This window comes from Leucoraja erinacea, chromosome 28 (genome assembly GCF_028641065.1).
Source record: "Leucoraja erinacea ecotype New England chromosome 28, Leri_hhj_1, whole genome shotgun sequence".
Lineage (NCBI taxonomy): Eukaryota > Metazoa > Chordata > Chondrichthyes > Rajiformes > Rajidae > Leucoraja > Leucoraja erinaceus.
This window is the reverse complement of record NC_073404.1, coordinates 30,425,504-30,444,071: the sequence shown is the minus strand read 5'-3', so window position 1 is coordinate 30,444,071 and position 18,568 is coordinate 30,425,504. Positions and strand designations below refer to the sequence as shown.

The 18,568-nt window shown below is 48.2% G+C and overlaps 1 protein-coding gene across 1 annotated transcript in view; it reads right to left on the bottom strand.

Annotated features, from left to right (window-relative positions):
* Window positions 1–1,484: 1,484 nt before the first annotated feature.
* blmh (bleomycin hydrolase) overlaps window positions 1,485–18,568 on the bottom strand; it is a 19,283-nt gene continuing 2,199 nt past the window's right edge. Inside the window, exons 2-12 of the mRNA XM_055658154.1 lie at window positions 17,720–17,917; window positions 15,652–15,761; window positions 14,774–14,927; window positions 14,302–14,390; window positions 13,786–13,878; window positions 10,238–10,393; window positions 8,513–8,671; window positions 5,753–5,820; window positions 4,870–4,987; window positions 2,929–2,998; window positions 1,485–1,783 (exon numbers count right to left, since the gene is read on the bottom strand). Of these exons, the coding sequence (XP_055514129.1) occupies window positions 1,635–1,783; window positions 2,929–2,998; window positions 4,870–4,987; window positions 5,753–5,820; window positions 8,513–8,671; window positions 10,238–10,393; window positions 13,786–13,878; window positions 14,302–14,390; window positions 14,774–14,927; window positions 15,652–15,761; window positions 17,720–17,917 (1,364 nt within the window). The 3' untranslated portion in view covers window positions 1,485–1,634. The remainder of the gene's footprint in view (window positions 1,784–2,928; window positions 2,999–4,869; window positions 4,988–5,752; window positions 5,821–8,512; window positions 8,672–10,237; window positions 10,394–13,785; window positions 13,879–14,301; window positions 14,391–14,773; window positions 14,928–15,651; window positions 15,762–17,719; window positions 17,918–18,568) is intronic.

Genomic DNA, 18,568 nt, shown 5'->3' with positions numbered 1-18,568 from the left:
TCCACCTTCACTATTGTAAAATTATTGGTAGTAAGATTTAAACTGCTAACTTATTTTTGTGAGAAATTCCTTTTAGTGTAGATGAGTTGGGTTCCCCTAGACACTGCTGCCATTCGTATATCTTGGACAACTGATCATTGTCTAGTTCACCTTATTCCAACCTACAGGCAGAAACTAAAAGCTGCTAAGCCTGTGGTTAGAGCAACGGAAAGGTGGACAAGCAAGGGCATTGAGAACCTACAATCCTGCTTTGACTGCACGGATTGGAATGTAACGCAAACCTCGGTGAGTATACGGACACTATCATCATATGTCAGCTTTTGTGAGGACTGTTGCATTCCAACTAGCTCTGAGTCTAATGAGGAGGCCTACAGGAGCGGCAGGCAAAGTACAAGCTGAGAAGAGGAATCAGCTGCCAAGGTATGAAAGGTACTCTGAGAAGTTGAGGAGCAAGTTCTCAGCTAGTGACTCTTCTTCAGTCTTGCAAGAAATCACCAGCTACAAGAGGAACGCCTCCCGCTCTTTGGACAATCGTCCGCCGACCAATGACCTGAATGAGTTCTACTGCAGGTCTGCAAAGACTGGACCCTTCTACACCCACTCCTCCCCAATCACCACTTCACACCTACTTAAAGCAAGACTCCAGTTGGAAAAGACTGGACCCTTTCCCACCCACCCCTCTCCAATCACCACTTCACACCCAATTACAGCCTAACTGCAAAAGATTGCGGCCACGTCCACTACACATGCCCTCCGTGCTGCACAACATCACTTTTCCATCATCAATAAAAATAGAGGAGGTGGAGAGGCTGTCCAGAAGACATAAAAGCCAGAAGTCTCCAGGACTGGACAATGTTTCCCCCTCTCAAGCTCTGTGCCGAACAACTGGCACTGGTCTACACAGACATTTTCAACCAAGCCCTGCAAACCTGTACTGTCTCCACTATTGTCCCTGTTCCCAAAACAGTACCTTCTGTACTTCAATGTTCTTACCACTGGATTGAAAGCCACCCAAGTGGAATATGAGGTGCTGTTCCTCCAGTTTGCCTGTGACCTCAATCTGACAATGGCGGAGGCCCAGGACAGAATGCTTACTGACGTTAAAGATAGACACAAAAAGCTGGAGTAATTCAGTGGGTCAGGCAGCATCTCTGGAGAGAAGGAATGGGTGGCGTTCTGGAGAACGAGTCATGGGAGAGAGAGACACAGAGATATGGAAAGGTAAGGTGTGAAAACGAGAGATCAAAGGGGACAAAGTTCCAGGGAAATGTAGAATCGATCATTGTTAGCTCGGAGCAGGTGACGACAAGGCATGCAATCAGTAAACTTTAATCAGGAGGACCGTGAAACTGGTTGGAGAACTAGGAAGGTGGGAGGGATGGAGAGAGAGGGAAAGCAAGGGTTACTTGAAGTTAGAGAAGTCAATGTTCATACCGTTATCAATGTCATTAAACTGATCTGAATCCAAATAAGAACACTTAAACTTTGAAGTCCACAAATTTTATTACCCCACATTAATAGTTCGCCATCGGAAGAAAAAAGTTCCCGCTAAACGGAAGAATTAAGATATTTCGATCTGCAGCTAGCTGATAAGACGAGTTGTATTTGGAGTGCCTGCGAGGTGAGAACATTCGTCACGCCAGAGCCCCCATTGGGTCCCAGGCCGGGAGCACTCTGGGCTCCTGCTCCAGTACTTTCAGAATCTCTGCCGGCACAAACCTCCTGTCCACCACCACCTCAAAGACATACTCATCGAACCACGTGTCCGACAGGATCAGGTAACCTGTCAAATCAAACACACAGGGTGAGAGAAATGAATGGGTGGGCAAAAACATAGAAAATAGGTGCAGGAGTAGGCCATTCGGCCCTTCAGTGGCTATATTTAAGGGGGAGTTAGATGTGGCCCTTGTGGCTAAAGGAATCAGGGTATGGAGAGAAGGCAGGTACAGGATACTGAGTTGGATGATCAGCCATGATCATATTGAATGGCGGTGCAGGCTCGAAGGGCCGAATGGCCTACTCCTGCACCTATTTTCTATGTTTCGAGCCAGCACCGCCATTCAATATGATCATGGCTGATCATCCAAAATCAGTATCCCGTTCCTGCCTTCTCCCCATATCCCTTGATTCTATTAGCCCTCAGAGCTAAATCTAACTCTCTCTTGAAAACATCCAGTGAATTGGCCTCCACTGCCTTCTGTGGCGGAGAATTCCACAGATTCACAACTCTCTGGGTGAAATAGTTTTACTTCATCTCAGCCCTAAATGGCCAACCCCTTATTCTTAAACTGTGAACCCGAACATCCTGAACATGTTTTCTGCATCTAGCCTTTCCAATCACTTAAGAATTTTATAACAGAGAGTTTAATCTTGTTATGGCGAAGGTGCAATAGAAAGTACGACAGGTGTACGCTTGAAAAAATCAACATCGCCTCGGCAAGGCCAACAGCCATTCACAAGTTATAGGTGTTGAATTAGGCCATTCAGCCCATCGAGTCCATTCAATTATGGCTGATCTCTGCCTCCTAATCCCATTTTCCTGCCTTCTGCCCATAACCCTTGACACACGTTCTAATCAGGAATTTGTCTATCTCTGCCTTAAAAATATCTACCAATGGCCTCCACATAGCGTTAGTGTGCGGGGATCGCTGGTTGGTACGTACTCGGTGGGCCGAAGGGCATGCGTTGTATTTCACTACGGAAACTTCACCTATCCCCTTTCTCCAGAGATGTTGCCTGTCCCGCTGAGTTACTCCAGCTTTTTGTGTCTATGGTTTAAACCAGCATCTGCAGTTCCTTCCTACACATCGAATGATTGCTGTTCCTGCAACGATCCTAATCCAAGCACAACATTGCCAGTCAGAGCCACATTTTAATCCGGATTCAAACTGTGAGACGCTGGTCCATTCTTACACATTGAACACTTACCTTTGTTCCCACTTTCTTCCCCCCATGAGTTTTCCACTCTCCATTTCTCGTACTCTGCCTCATCGTCACCCTGCATGCCAAAGAACACAAGCACAAACGATCAACAAGACTTCCAGCAAAGATATTCAACGTGCATCAACATAATCAATAGGCCGTTTGGGATTCACAAGTTCACAAGTTCAAGAAGTAGAATTAGGCCATTCGGCCCATCGAATCTACTCCACCATTCAACTATGGCTGATCTCTGCCTCCTAATCCCATTCTCCTGCCTTCTCCCCATAACGTTTGATACCCCTTCTAATCAGGAATTTGTCTAAAAAATATCCACTGACTTGGCCTCCACAGCCCTCTGTGGCAATGAGTTCCTCAGATTAACTACTCTCTGACTAAAGAAGTTCCTCCTCCTTCCTAAAAGAGAGCCCTTTAATTCTGATGCGGTGAACTTTGGTTTTGGACTCTCCCACCAGTGGAAACATCCTTTCCACATCCACTCTATCTGTGCCTTTCATTATTCTGTAAGTTTCAATGAGGTCCCCCCCCACCACCCCCCTCAACCTTCTAAACTCCAGCGAGTAGAGGCCCAGTGCTATCAAACGCTCCATTAGATTAAATGCTAGAAAAAGGACACAAAGTGCTGGAGTAACTCAGCGGGTCAGGCGGTATCTCCGGAGAACATGGACATGTGACGTTTCTGATCGGGACCCTTCTTCAGACTGAAATGTGGGAGTGGGGGGGGGGGGGAAGAATTCAACTCCCTTCCATTGACTCCATCTACACCTCATGCTGCCTCAGCAAGGCCAGCAGCATAATCAAGGACCAGTCTCACCCTGGTCACTCCCTCTTCTCCCCTCTCCCATCAGACAAGAGGTACAGAAGTGTGAAAACGCACATATCCAGATTCAGGGACAGTTTCTTCCCAGCTGTTGTCAGGCAACTGAACCACCCTACAACAAGCAGAGAGCGGTCCTGACCTCCCATCTACCTCATTGGAGACCCACAGACTCTTTAATTGAAATTTACAGGACTTTACCTTGCACTGAACATTTATTCCCTTTATCCTGTATCTGTACACTATGGACGGCTCAATTGTAATCATGTATTGTCTTTCCACTGACTGGTTAGCACGCAACAAAGAGCTTTTCACTGGACCTCGGTACCCGTGACAATAAACTAAATGAAATACCTGCAACAATACAAATTGGCCCCATAATATACCATTCAGTGGTAACACAGTTTTGAAAATTCCCCAGTTATGTACTATTAATAACTTGTCTTTAATGTCTCAAACCCATGTCGGAGGCAAATACAAAGATTATCAAATAGTGATTAGAGAGAAAATTAATTCAGGAAATCATTGACCAAGTCTGATCCAATGATTGAAACAGTTAGATAGAAACAAAATGCTGGAGTAACTTAGTGGGACAGGCAGCATCACTGGAGAGAAAGAATGGGTGACGTTTCAGGTCGAGACCCTTCTTCAGACTGAGAGTCAGTGGAGAGGGGGTTTAGTATAGTTTAGAGATACAGCGTGGAAACGGGTCCTACGGCCCACCGGCTCCGCACCGACCAGCGATCCCCGCACACTAACGCTATCCTACACACAACTCGGTATAATTTATACTTATACCAAGCCAATTAGCCAAAAAGCCTGTATGTCTTTGGAGTGTAGGAGGAAACCAAAGATCTCGGAGAAAACCCACGCAGGTCATGGCGAGAATGTACAAACTCCGTACAGACAGCACCCGTAGTCAGGATCGAACCAGGGTCTCCGGCGCTGCAAGGCAGCAACTCTACCGTGCCACCCATTTATTTATCTATCTGTCTCTGTCTGTCTGTCTCCTTCTCAAGTCTAGAGATATGGAAGGGTAAGGTGTGAAAGCAAGAGATGTCTCCTTCCCCAAACGGGTGCAGGGAGCAGACCACCACTCCAGTGCAGCCTACCTTGTCGGTGAAGCCAGTGAGAACCATGGCATGAGTCATCATGGACTCCCCGTACATCAGTCGCTCCGCTTTCCCCAGGTCTTTCAGAGTCACTCCGAACAGTAGCTCTCGATTCAGGCTGAAAAAACAAAATCACATTTTAAAAATAATTAGTTTGGGCGCCCGAAATGTCACCCATTCCTTCTCTCCAGAGATGCTGCCTGTCCCGCTGAGTTACTCCAGCATTTTGTGTCTATCTTCGGGTTAAACCAGCATCTGCAGTTAGTTCGTACACAGAGTGCTGGAGTACCTCAGTGGGTCAGGCAGCATCTCTGGATGACATGTTTTGGGTGGGGCCTATTCTAACGACCATCACGGCAATTTTAAACAAATTTGTTTTCATCCTTGCCCAGCTCTGATGAAACATCGTTCATTTGAAGTATTTCCCATTTCCCTTCCCGCAGATGCTGCTTCCCGACGATACGATAGAACTTTATTCATCACCGGTGGGACATTGGTCTGCCGACAGTCACAACACACGAGTTACACGAAAACTTGAAATTAAATTAAAAGAGAAAAAGGGAAAACTCAACCTCTCCCTATAACTCACACCCTCTAGTCCTGGCAACATCCTCATAAATCATTTCTGAACCCTTTCAAGCTTGACAATATCTTTCCTATAATATCTTCCCGTGTTTTTCATGGCGGTCCCCCCCACGCCGGGTCTTCCCCGCCCCCTCACGCTCATTGACCGCTGGTCACATCATCGACCTCTCCACAACTTCTCTCCTGAAGCCTCCAACACCCGTTGGGTGTTTCTGCAATTGCTGCTTTTCATTTACAAGTTGGAATAATACGTTATTAATCAGTGCGTCACAGTTTTGTGTCACGGTTTTATACATACATGTTGGGGTCGCTGATTCCAAGCTTGCTGCTAAACTGTTTACCGACATCACACCCAAACCAGACGGCCTAAAAAGTGAAGATAATTCACAGCGTTAGTCAAAACACAAAGTGCTGGAAGAACTCAGAGGGTCAGGCAGCATCTGTGGTGGGAATGGACAGGCGAAGTTTCAGGTCGAGACCCTTCTTCAGATTGATGGAATTGGGGGGGAGAATGCTGGTAAAGAGTGGTGGGGGCGGGACAAAGTGTAGCGAGTGATAGGTGTATACAGTTGAGGGGGGATTTGCAGATGGGTGGAGTAAGTGACAAAGGCTGGAGGTGAAAAGAAGACAAAAGGGCACCATGGTGGTGCAGAAGTAGAGTTGCTGCCTCACAGCGCCAGAGACCCGGGTTTGATCCTGACTGCGGGTGCTGTCCGTACGGAGTTTGCACGTTCTCCCCGTGACCTGCGTGGGTTTTCCCCGGGTGCTCCGGTTTCCTCCCACATCCCAAAGAAGTGCGGGTTTGCAGGTTAATTGGCTTCTGTAAAATGTCTCTGGTGTCTTCATAAGTTCAGTGGTCAAAGAAGAGGAATTAGGCCATTCGGCCCATCAAGTCTACTCCCCAATTCAATCATGGCTGATGTATCTCTCCCCCCTAACCCCATTCCTCTGCCTTCTCTCCGAAACCCTTGACACCCGTAATGAAGATGGGTCTCCTCCCTAAACGTCACCCAATCCTTCTCTCCAGAGATGCTGCCTGTCCCGCTGAGTTACTCCAACATTTAATGTCTATCTTCGGTGTAAACCAGCATCTGCAGTTCCTTCCTACAGAAAGTGCTGGAGTAACTCAGCGGGTCACTCTAAGTTTAGATGGATATGGGCCAAACGCAGGCAGGTGGGACCAGTGTAGCTGGGACATGTTGGCCGGCGTGGGCAAGTTGGGCCTGTTTCCACACTGTATCACTCTATGACTCTACAAAGGGCAAGTTCATCACACTATCTATGACATCTGGTCATAGCAGAGAGGTATTATTGCCAATGAAGTGTTTCAAGGATATTATTTTTGCAGTTCAGGAAACACGTCAATTTGTACAGTCTGCTTTGGCGAGGTTGGAAGAATAAAGTTTCACCAGATAAACATCAATGCCGAACTACTTCAACATATTTTACATGCAGCTAACAGGGCAGACCGGGTCTCAGTTTTGCGGAAACAGACCCTTCGGCCGACCGAGTCCGCACCGACCAGCGGTCCCCGCACAGCACCACTATCGTACACACACTAGAGCTTGCTTTACATTTATACCAAGCCAATTAACCTACATAGATGCTGCCGCACCCGCTGAGTTTCTCCAGCACTTTTGTCAACCTACAAACCTCTACCTCTTTGGAGTGTGGGAGGAAACAGAAGTTCTCGGAGTAAACTCAGGCAGGTCATGGGGAGAAGGTACAAACGGTGGGACTAGTCTAGATGGGACATGTTGGTCGGTGTGGGTAAGTTGGGCCAGAGGGAATGTTTCCATGCTGTATAGCTCTGTGACAAAAGCTTCACTATTGATACGATCGAGAACTTTTCTAATAGTTCCGGCTATTTTTTATTAAACTTTCATCTTTATCTTTGATTAATCTTTCCAGCAGTTATCCACTAGAAGGTAAATGTTACGTTTGTAATCTTAGAGAGCCATCTTCTGTTCAGAGAAGTGATTCCAACTTTGTGGGCTAGAACCGCTGAGACCGTTCCTCTGCCACTCGACACAGACAGGGATGTTCTCGCCCTTCAGAGAGGAGCAAATACATGGGGTGCGGGGGAGGGAGAGAGAAGGAGAGAAAGAGGGGGAGAATGTGAGAGGGGAAGGAAAAGAGAGGAAAGAGGGAAAATAAGAGACAGGAGGGAAAGAGAGAAACGGCAGAGTTGCTGCCTCACAGCGCCAGAGACCCAGGTTCGATCCCGACTACGGGCGCTGTCTGTACGGAGTTTGCACGTTCTCCCCGTGACCTGCATGGGTTTTGTCCGGCTGCTGCGGTTTCCTCCCACACTCCAAAGACGAACAGGTTTGTAGGTTAATTGGCTTGGTGTAAGTGTAAATTGTCCCTAGTGTGTGTGTAGGATAGTGTTAGTGTTCGTGGTGATCGCTGGTCAGTGCCGACTCGGTGGGCTGAAGGGCCTGTTTCCACGCTGTATCTCTAAACTAAACACGTTTTTTTTTGTTCAAAGGTTTAATTTTTGATGAATCAGTGGAATTCTTTGCCACAGAAGGGCGTGTAGGCTGTAAAGGGATATTTTTTAGGCAGAGATAGATAGATTCTTGATTAGTACGGGTGTCAGGGGTTATAGGGAGAAGGCAGGAGAATGGGGTTAGGAGGGAGGGAGAGATAGATCAGCCATGATTGAATGGCGGAGTAGGCTTGATGGGCCGAATGGCCTAATTCTTCTCCTATCACTTATGGACTTATGAACATGAATTCTCCTTAGCGTGTCGGATTGAACTAGTATACAGGGCGATCGTTGGTTGGGTCGGACTCGATGGGCCGAAGGGCCAGTTTCCACGCTGCATCTCCAAAGTAAACGAAAAACTGTTTGTTTGGTCAGTGGGTTAATTATCATAAAGTCATATGGAATAGTAGAATAAGGCCATTCGGCCCATCTAGTCTACTCCACCATTCAATCATGGCTGATCTATCTCTCCCTCCTAACCCCATTGTGCTGCATTTTGTCCCCATAACCCCTGACACCTGTATCATGACCAACTCTAAGCAGAGGGTAGGTTGTAAAAACACACACCTCTCCATCGGCGATGGAAGCAGCTGCCATCTTCTTCAACACCTCAATGGGCTGGTTAATGTACAAAGTCTGACGTGCATTGGACATGTTATTCAGGAAGTCCACTGTGTACAGCTTCCCGTAGGAATTGAAGGGTCTGGGGTCGTTCACCAAACACACCTGAAAAACAACAGGTAAAAAAAATCCTTCAATAAACTGGCTGACGAGTTGAAGCAGGTACAGAGAAGATTCAACAGGATGTGTTGGGAGGAGCTATAGATGCTGTTTAAACCAGGACACAACGAGCTGGAGTAACTCAGCGGGACAGGCAGCATCTCTGGAGAGGAGGAATGGGCGACGTTTCAGGTCGAGACCCTTCTTCACGCTTCAGATTCACGAGGATGTTGCCAGGACTCGAGGGTCTGAGCTACAGGGAGAGGTTGAGTAGGTTGGCAACGAAGGATGATGGCGTGGGGGAACTAACGTGAGGGAGGGAAGAGAATACTTTGCGGATACTTTGTGACTTGGTCACCACCTTTACCTGGTGAGTTTTTGTATACCTTGTGTACGCAAGCAATGACTTTCACTGTTAGTTGTCACGTGACAATCAAGCACTCATTCATTCAACTTATTGAGGTGTACAAGATCATGAAGGGCGTGGGTAAAGTTAACATCACAGTCTTTTTTTGGGTAGAGGATTCTAAAACTAGAGGGCACAGGCTTAACGTGAGAGGGGGGACTGATTTAAGAGGGTAGTCCGTATCTGGAACGAGCTGCCAGAGGAAGCTATAGAACCAGATATAATTTTGACTTTCAAAAGGCATTTGGACTAGGATAGGATCGAGAGCATCCTTACCAACTGCATCACAGTATGGTATGGCAACTGCTCTGTCTCCGACCGGAAGGCATTGCAGAGGGTGGTGAAAATCGCCCAACGCATCACCGGTTCCTCGCTCCCCTCCATTGAGTCTGTCCAAAGCAAGCGTTGTCTGCGGAGGGCGCTCAGCATCGCCAAGGACTGCTCTCACCCCAACCATGGACTGTTTACCCTCCTACCATCCGGGAGGCGCTACAGGTCTCTCCGTTGCCGAACCAGCAGGTCGAGGAACAGCTTCTTCCCGGCGGCTGTCACTCTACTCAACAACGTACCTCGGTGACTGCCAATCACCACCCCCCCCCCCCGGACACTTATTATTATTTATTCAAATCGTTTGCTATGTCGCTCTTCCAGGGAGATGCTAAATGCATTTCGTTGTCTCTGTACTGTACACTGACAATGACAATTAAAATTGAATCTGAATCTGAAGGAAGGGCTTAGAGAGATATAGGTCAAATGGGACAAGCCCAGTATGCCAACTTGGTAGGCATGGACAAGTTGGTTCTGTGTAAGTAGATTGTAAACATGGGGAGGCACGGTGGCGCAGCGGTAGAGCTGCTGCCTCACGGCGCCAGAGACCTACGCAGTTTGCACGTTCTCCCTGTGACCGCGTGCTCCGGCTTCCTCCCACATCCCAAAGTCGAGGGGAAACCCACGGGGAGAACGTACAAAACTCCGTACAGACAGCACCTGCAGTCAGGATCGAACCCGGGTCTCTGGCGCTGTGAGGCAGCAACTCTACCGCTGCGCCACCGTGCCGCCCATAATAATGAACATGCGCGCTGCGATCAGCCAGAGATTAAATAGCCAAAGAGAAGGTAAAACAAAATCCATTCACTCAACAACTCTGCAGGAAGTTCTTTGCCTACCTTGTCTTCCACGTTGAAGACAGGCTTCACATGCTCTTGGTAAAACTCCAGAGGTGTGATGGGCCCAATCTTATGGTAGTTTTTCTCTTTGTCTCTGAATTCCCAAGTGAAGGTTTCAGGAGGAGTGCCCAGGCAGATATTGATGACTCTGTAGATCTGCAATAGAAACATCGACAATAGGTGGAGGAGTTGACCATTCGGCCCTTCGAGCCAGCACCGCCATTCAATATGATCATGGCTGATCATCCAGAATCAGTACCCCGTTCCTGCTTTCTCCCCATATCCCCCGATTCCGTTAGCCTTAAGAGCCCTAACTCTCTCTTGAAAACATCCAGTGAATCGGCCTCCACTGCCTTCTAGTGGCAGAGAATTCCACAGATTCACAACTCTCCGGGTGAAAAAGTTTTTCTTCATCTCAGTCCTAAATGGCCGTCCCTTATTCTCAAACTGTGACCCCTGGTTCTGGACTCCCCCAACATGGGGAACATTTTTCATGCAGATAACAGTTACTTACTCCAATAACAGATAATTGAACCACAGCTGAAAGACGAGGAGGATATTGTGGTCAAAATAACAGTAGTGAAAAAACTAATTACAAATCGGTGAAGTCCAATTCACCAGAATCCACAGATTCACCACCCTCTGACTAAAGAAAAATTTCCTCATCGCCTTCCTAAAAGAACATCCTTTTATTCTGAGGCTGTGACCTCAGGTCCTAGACTCTCCCACTAGTGGAAACATCCTCTCCACATCCACTCTATCCAAGCCTTTCACTTTTCCGTATTCACATGTACCGAGAAGCAGTGAAAAGCTTTTGTTTGCTTGCTACACAGTCAAATGAACGACTATTCATGATAGATACAGCATGGCACCGGCAACAGCGACTTCTCCCGCCCGAGTTGCGGGGTTAAAACCGACCTAGAGCGGGGCCTTACATCGCCCGGCGCGGCTTTAAATGGCCGCGGACTTGCTAGCGCCCGCCGGGGGCTTTGACTTTGACATCGAGCGAAGAATGGAGAGCAGGGGAGAGACAAGACTTTGCCTTCCATCACAGTGAGGAGGAGATTCACTGTGATGGATGTTTGTGTAAATTGTGTTGGTGTGTGTCTTGGTTCTTTTCTTGTATGACTGCAGAAACCAAATTTCGTTTGAACCTATAAATAAATGGTATTGTATTGTATATGGAACCAGGCCCTTTGGTGGTGGCCAAGTCATTAAGTATTTTGAAGGCAGAGATTGATAAATTCTTGATCAGTGCGGGTGTCAGGGGTTATGGAGAGAAGACAGGAGAATGGGGTTGAGAGGGAGAGATAGATCAGCCATGATTGAATGGTGCAAAGGACTTGATGGGCTGCATGGCCTAATTCAGCACCTATGGCACATGAACCTACTGTGACAATGTGGGCAGCACAGTGGTGCAGCGGGTAGAGTTGCTGCCTCACAGCGCCAGAGACCCGGGTTCCATCCTGATTACAGGTGCTGTCTGTACGGAGTTTGCACGCTCTCCCCGTGACATGCGTGGATTTCCTCCCACACTCCAAATACGTGCAGATTTGTAGGCTAGTCGACTTGGTAAAATTGTAAATTATCCCCAGTGTGTGTAGGATCGTGTTAATGTGCGGGGATCGCTGGTCGGCGCGGACTCGCTGGGTATTTTTAAATTTAAAGTATTTTTGCACCATTTTCAGTTTGCATATTTATTATCTCCAAACTAAACTAAAACTAACACAAAACACGTTATCCAGGAGAGAGTGGAAGAAATCTGATGGCCCGTTTAAACCCAAATGTAGATTGAAGTTTAGTTCCCGGAGAAACAATCGCTGGGATTCCTCTGTTACAGAGTGAGATGAGACTGAAAATAGCAGCCAGCACTGAGTGAATGCTGAATATAGACACAAAATGCTGGGGTAACTCAGCGGGTCAGGCAGCATCTCTGGCGAGAAGGAATGGGTGACCCTTCTTCAGATGCTGATAAAATATCTTTCATTCATTTGTTCTATATCTCTCATCTCCCTCTCCCCTGACTCTCAGTCTGAAGAAGGGTCTCGACAAGCATCTGCAGTTCCTTCATATACCCTTCCTTAATCAGTTCCTTCATATACCCTTCCTTAATCAGTCCGGTGAAGGGTGCTGAGCAGAAATGCAGCCTATCCATGTTCTCCACAGATGCTGCCTGACCCGTTGAGTTCCTCCAGCACTTTGTGTTCTACACAAGATTCCAGCATCTGCAGTTCCTTGTGTCTTGAACGCAGTCTCACGGTGACACCTGCTGGCCAGTTTGGAAATGACAGCACACTTCTCATTTTGATCTCTCCTCATTCAGATGTGCACAGAAAGTCCTTGCTAATGTGATCAACGCACTCTACTGCCTCACCACCTCAGCTGTCTTTAAGTTACCTGCACATTGGCACAGTCGGGCGGCACGGTGCCGTAGCGGTAGAGTTGTTGCCTCACAGGGCCAGAGACCCGGGTTCCATCCTGACCACGGGCGCTGTCTGTATGGAGTTTGCACGTTCTCCCCGTGACCTGCGTGGGTTTTCTCCGGGTGCTCCGGTTTCCTCCCACACACCTGACGTGCGGGTGCGTTGGTTAATTGGCTTCTGAGAATTGTCCCCGGTGTGTGTAGGATGGTGCTAGTGTGTGAGGATCGCTTGTCGGCGCAGACTCTGTGGGCTGAAGGGCCTGAGTCCGTGCTGTATCTCTAAACTAAACCCTGGAGTCTGTGATTTCACCTCAATGTTCCCGGGTTAATATTGGAATTGTAGAATAGTGAACTATACAATAGCTTATGGTTACATAGATAGGACAGGTTTGGAGGGATATGGACCAAACCCAGGCAGGTGGGACTAGTGTAGCTGAGACATGTTGGCCAGTGTGGGCAAGTTGGGCTGAAGGGCCTGTTTCTACACTGTATCACTCTGCAAGTTTAGTTTACTTTAGAGATGCAGCCTGGAAACTTGCCCTTCGGCCCACCGACCAGCGATCCCTGCACATTAAAACTACCCTACACACACTAGGGACAATTTTAGGTGCTGGAGAAACTCAGCGGGTGCAGCAGCATCTATGGAGCGAAGGAGATAGGCAACGTTTCGGGCCGAATCCCTTCTTCAGACAATTTTACATTTATACCAAGCCAAGTAACATACAAACCTGTACAACATTGGAGTGCGGGAGGAAACCGGAGCACCTGGAAAAAACCCACGCAGGTCATGGGGAGAACGTGTAAACTCCACACAGACAGTACCCGTAGTCAGGATCGAACCCGTGGTGAATCTGTGGAATTCTTTCCCACAGGAGGCTGTGGAGGCCAAGTCAATGTGTATTTTTAAGGCGGAGATAGACAGATTCTTGATTAGTGCAGGTGTCAGGGTTTATGGGGAGAAGGCAGGAGAATGGGGTTAGGAGGGAGAGATAGATCAGCCATGATTGAATGGCAGAGTTGACTCGAATGGCCTTATTCCGCTCCTGGAATTTAGGAACTTATGAATAGGCGGCAAATGAAATAGCATAATATATCAAACATGCAGAGGTTGTGAATAAAAGCTGACCTGTTCGATCATCTCATCCACTTGGGCCGTGAGTTCCTCTTTAGACGACCCGTTGTCCACTAGCTTTCTCAGACGCCAACAGAATTCTCGCAACTTAAGAGGCAGAAGAAAGAAAAGAAAAGTGAGCAAGTCTACACTGGTGAAATAAAGGTGAAGACCCGCAGACATTCTGTCACCAAGAGTCAATCCAGATCTCAGTGTTTCTACTCCCAACCTTTATGTCACAAAATGCTGGAGTGATTCAGCAGGACAGGAGGCATCTCTGGAGAGAAGGAATGGGTGACATTTCGGGCTGGGACCATTCTTCAGATTATCCATGTTCTCCAGAGATGCTGCCTGACCCTTTGAGTTACTGCAGCAATTTGTGTCTCTATCTTTGGTATAAACCAGCATCTGCAGTTCCTTGTTCATTATATTAAACATCGAATGACTTGTGTTGAGTAACATTCAAAGTACAATTGGTAGCAAACCCGTAGAAACTAAATAGGCAGCTGGCGCATTGGAACCGGTTCATACCTTGTGATTGAGAACATTGTTCATGGCTCTGCTGGCCTCTGAACTGTGAGATTCAGGGAAGCACTTCTTTGGCATAATTCCATACTTCGCTGCAAAGCAAACAACTTACTTAGAGTTTAGTTTATAGTTTTGACATACAGCGCGGAAACAGGCCCTTCGGCCCACAGAGTCTGCACCGACCAGCGATCCCCGCACGCTAATACTATCCCACACACACTAGGCACGATTTAACCGATGCCAATTAACCTACAAACCTGCACGTCTTTGGAGTGTAGGAGGAAACCGGAGCGCCTGGAGAAAACCCACGCGGGTCACGGGGAGAAACGCCGTAGTCAGGATGGAACCCGGGTCTCTGGCGCTGTGAGGCAGCAACTCTACCGCTGCGCCACCGTGCCGCCCTGTACACTGCCCCAAGACCCCCAGAGAATGTATGAACTGTTCACAAGCACACGACATAGAACGAGTGACCTACTGATGAGATTGACCAGCATATCCCACTGGCCGCCATCGTTGGAAGGGTTGGAGAGCAGGAACTGACTCAGCCTGCCGTCCACTGGCTCCTTCTCCTCGCCAGTTCTTTTAGCGATATCAACAAACGCGTTCAAGTAGTAGTAACAACGCTCGAGCTGGGAGAGAGAGAAATGTTACGTGCGTTAAGGGGGGTCAGGGTCATCAGTGGCCTTGCCAGTCGAGGTCATCGATAGAACACAGGGTGTTGGGGGAACCCAATGGGTCAGATAGCATGAGGGGCTGCATGGTGGCGCAGCGGTAGAGTTGCTGCCTCACGGCGCCAAAGATCCTGACCACGGGCGCTGTCTGTACGGAGTTTGCACGTTCTCCCGCGTGGGTTTCCTCCGGGTGCTCCGGTCTCCTCCCACACTCCAAAGACGTGCAGGTTTGTAGGTTAATTGCGTGCAAATTGTCCCTCGTGTGTGTGTTGGTGGCATTAGTGCGCTGGTTAATGAGGGCTCGTTGGGCCGTAGCGACTATTTCCACGCTGCAACTCTCGAAAGTTTCGTTTAGTTCAGAGACACAGCGTGGAAACAGGCCCTTCAGCCCATCGAGTCCGCACACAACAACACACACTGGGGACAATTTTACATGAATACAATTAACCTACAAACCTGCACGCCTTTGGAGTGTGGGAGGGAACTGAAGATTTCGAAGAAAACCCACGCAGGTCACGGGGAGAACGTGCAAACTCCGTACAGACAGCACCCGTAGTTGGGATCGAACCCGGGTCTCTGGCGCTGTGAGGCAGCAACTCTTCTGCTGCGCCACCGTAAAGTCTTGTCTGACTCTTCCTTAAAATGGCACATCTCAGATCGGCAGAAAACCTTTGTACATTACCTTATCCCAATAGAATAAGTAGGCTTGGCTGAACTCAAATTCTTCGATGTTGAATTTCTTCATGAATGGAAGGCGCAGGGCATTGAGGCAGGAAAATATCCAGCAGCGGCCTGCAAATATTTGACATTAAAATAAAATGTAATCGGTGTTTGCAGAACGGATTAGAGAATAAATGCGCAATAGTAAATGAGTCATAGAGTGATACAGCGTGGAAACAGGCCCTTCGGCCCAACCTGCCCGTGCCGACCAACACGCCCCATCTACACTAGTCCCACCTGCCTGTGTTTGGTCCATATCCCTCCAGGCCTGTCCTATCCATGTACCTGTCCAAATGTTACTTAAATGTTGGGATTTGTCCCAGCCTCAACTACCTCCTCTGGCAGCTTGTTCCATACACCCACCACCCTTTGTGTGAAAAAGTTACCTCTCAGATTCCTATGTTTAAGAAAGAACTGCAGATGCTGGAAAAATCGAAGGTAGACAAAAATGCTGGAGAAACTCAGCGGGTGCAGCAGCATCTATGGAGCGATGTTTCGGGTCGAGACCCTTGCAGGTGAGGCAACATCTATGGAGCGAAGGAATAGATTATGTTTCGGGTGTCAATACAGTGTATAACAGACCCTTCATCCCAACTTGTTCACACCGGCCAACAATGTCCCATGCACACTAGTCCCACCTGCCCGCGTTTGATCCATATCCCTCCAAACCTGTCCTATCCATGTACCTGCCTAAATGTTTCTTAAACTTTCCAACAGTCCCACTCAACTACCTCCTCCGGCAGCTCGTTCCACACACCCACCACCCTTTGTGTGAAAAAGTTACCCTTCAGGTTCCTATTAAATCTTTCCCCCCCTCCCCCACCTTAAACCCATGTCCTCTGGTTCTCGATTCTGCTACTCTGGGCAAGTGACTTGCTGAGTTACTCCACCACTTCCTGTTTCAATTTGACAGTAGACATTAGACAATATGTGCAAGAGTAGGCCGATTCAGCCCTTCGAGCCAGCACCGCCATTCACAATGATCATGGCTGATCATCCCAGATCATCCCTGTTCCTGCCTTCTCCCCTTATCCCCCGACTCCACTATCTTTAAGAGTATCTTTACACTATCTAATCTATGTAATTGGGAAGTAAAATTGCTGCCTAATCATGGTTACCTCACTGTTTTACTCCACATAAACAAATTAGTCTTATCTTGATGGACACAGAGTGCTGGAGTACCTCAGCAGGTCAGGCAGCACCTCGCATCTCACCAGTTGTACACACCCCCCCGCATCTCCTTGGTCATGTCTTGTATTCTTGCTTTTCAACCTGTATTGAATTTTGCCACTGTGGAGATGTACACTGTGTGTGTGGTAGGCGTGTGTGTGTGTGTGTCGTGTGTGGGGTGTGTGTGGGTGGTGTGTGTGTGTGTGTGTGTGTGTGTGTGTGTGTGTGTAATAGTGTGTGTGTAATAGTGTGTGTGTGTGTGTGTGTGTGTGTGTGTGTGTGTCTTTGTGTATGTGTGTGTGTGTGTGTGTGTGTGTGTGTGTGTTACGCGCGCGTGTGCGTGTGTGAGGTGTGTGTGTGTGGGGTGTGTATAGTGTGCGCGTGTATGTGTGTGTGTGTGAGAGTGTGTGGGTGTGTGTGTGTGTGTGTGTGTGTGTGTGTGTGTGCGTGCGTGTGTGCGTGTGTGTGTGCATGCGTGTGTGTGTGTGCGTGCGTGTGTGTGTGCGTGCGTGTATGTGCGTGTGTGCGTGTGTGTGTGTGTGTGGTGTGTGTGTGTAATGTGTGTCGTGTGTGTGTGTGCGTGCGTGCGTGCGTGTGTGTGTAATAGTGTGTGCGTGTATGTGTGTGTGTGCGTGCGTGCGTGTGTGTAATAGTGTGTGTGTGCGTGTGTACGTGTGTGTGTGCGTGCGTGTGTACGGGGTGATACCTGGTCGGTGCGGACTCTGTGCCCGTTTGAGATTAGCTCCTCATGGTCACGGCCCGGTTGTGATCACGTATTGTCGTTCCACTGACTGGCTGAAACGCAACAGAAGCTTTTCACTGTACCTCGGCACACGTGACAGCGGACTAATGACACCTACCTGTGTTTTTCTGATTGGTTATCGGCTTCCCCTCGACAGGAAGGACGTGCTTGAAGACGTGCGACGTTTCCTGGATGACCAGACGGTGGAGATAGGCTTGCAGAAGGTCCCCGCTGGTGGCCACGTTCTGGGCAAAGCTGTAGTGCGGAACCGCCTTGAAGCTTTTGGTGAAAGTCGCCACTTTCTCTTTGCAAAGACCTGAAACATGAATCACAAATAAAATATACTCTGCAGATTGGAAGCTTTACAGTGGCGCGTGTCAAGGTGGCGCAGCGGTAGAGTTGCTGCCTTACAATGCTCGCTTTACCAACTCCGGTTTTGCACTGTTGTGGTTACCCCGTATTTGGTTATTGATTAACTGTATTATTGATTATTTTATATTTATCTCCTGGTTATTGATCTTGTTAAGCTGTAGCAAGTAAGAATTGCAGAGTTAATTTGCCAACACATGACAATTCATGTCATAAGTCAAAGGAGTAGAATTAGGCCATTCGGCCCATCGAGTCTACTCCGCCATTCAGTCACGGCTGATCTATCTCTCCCTCTTAACCCCATTCTCCTGCCTGCTCCCCATAACCCCTGACACCCGTACTGATCTAGAATCTGTCAATCTCTGTTTTAAAACTACCCGATTACTTTAGCGGCACAGTGGCTCAGCGATAGAGCTGCTGCCTCACAGCGTCAGAGTCCCGGGTTCGATCCTAACCACGGGTGCTGTCTGTACGGAGTTAGTGCGTTCTCCCTGTGGGTTTTCTCCGGGTGCTCCGGTTTCCTCCCACACTCCAAAGACGTGTAGGTTTGTAGGTTAATTGGCTTTGGTAAATTGTAAATTGTCCCTAGTGTGTGCAG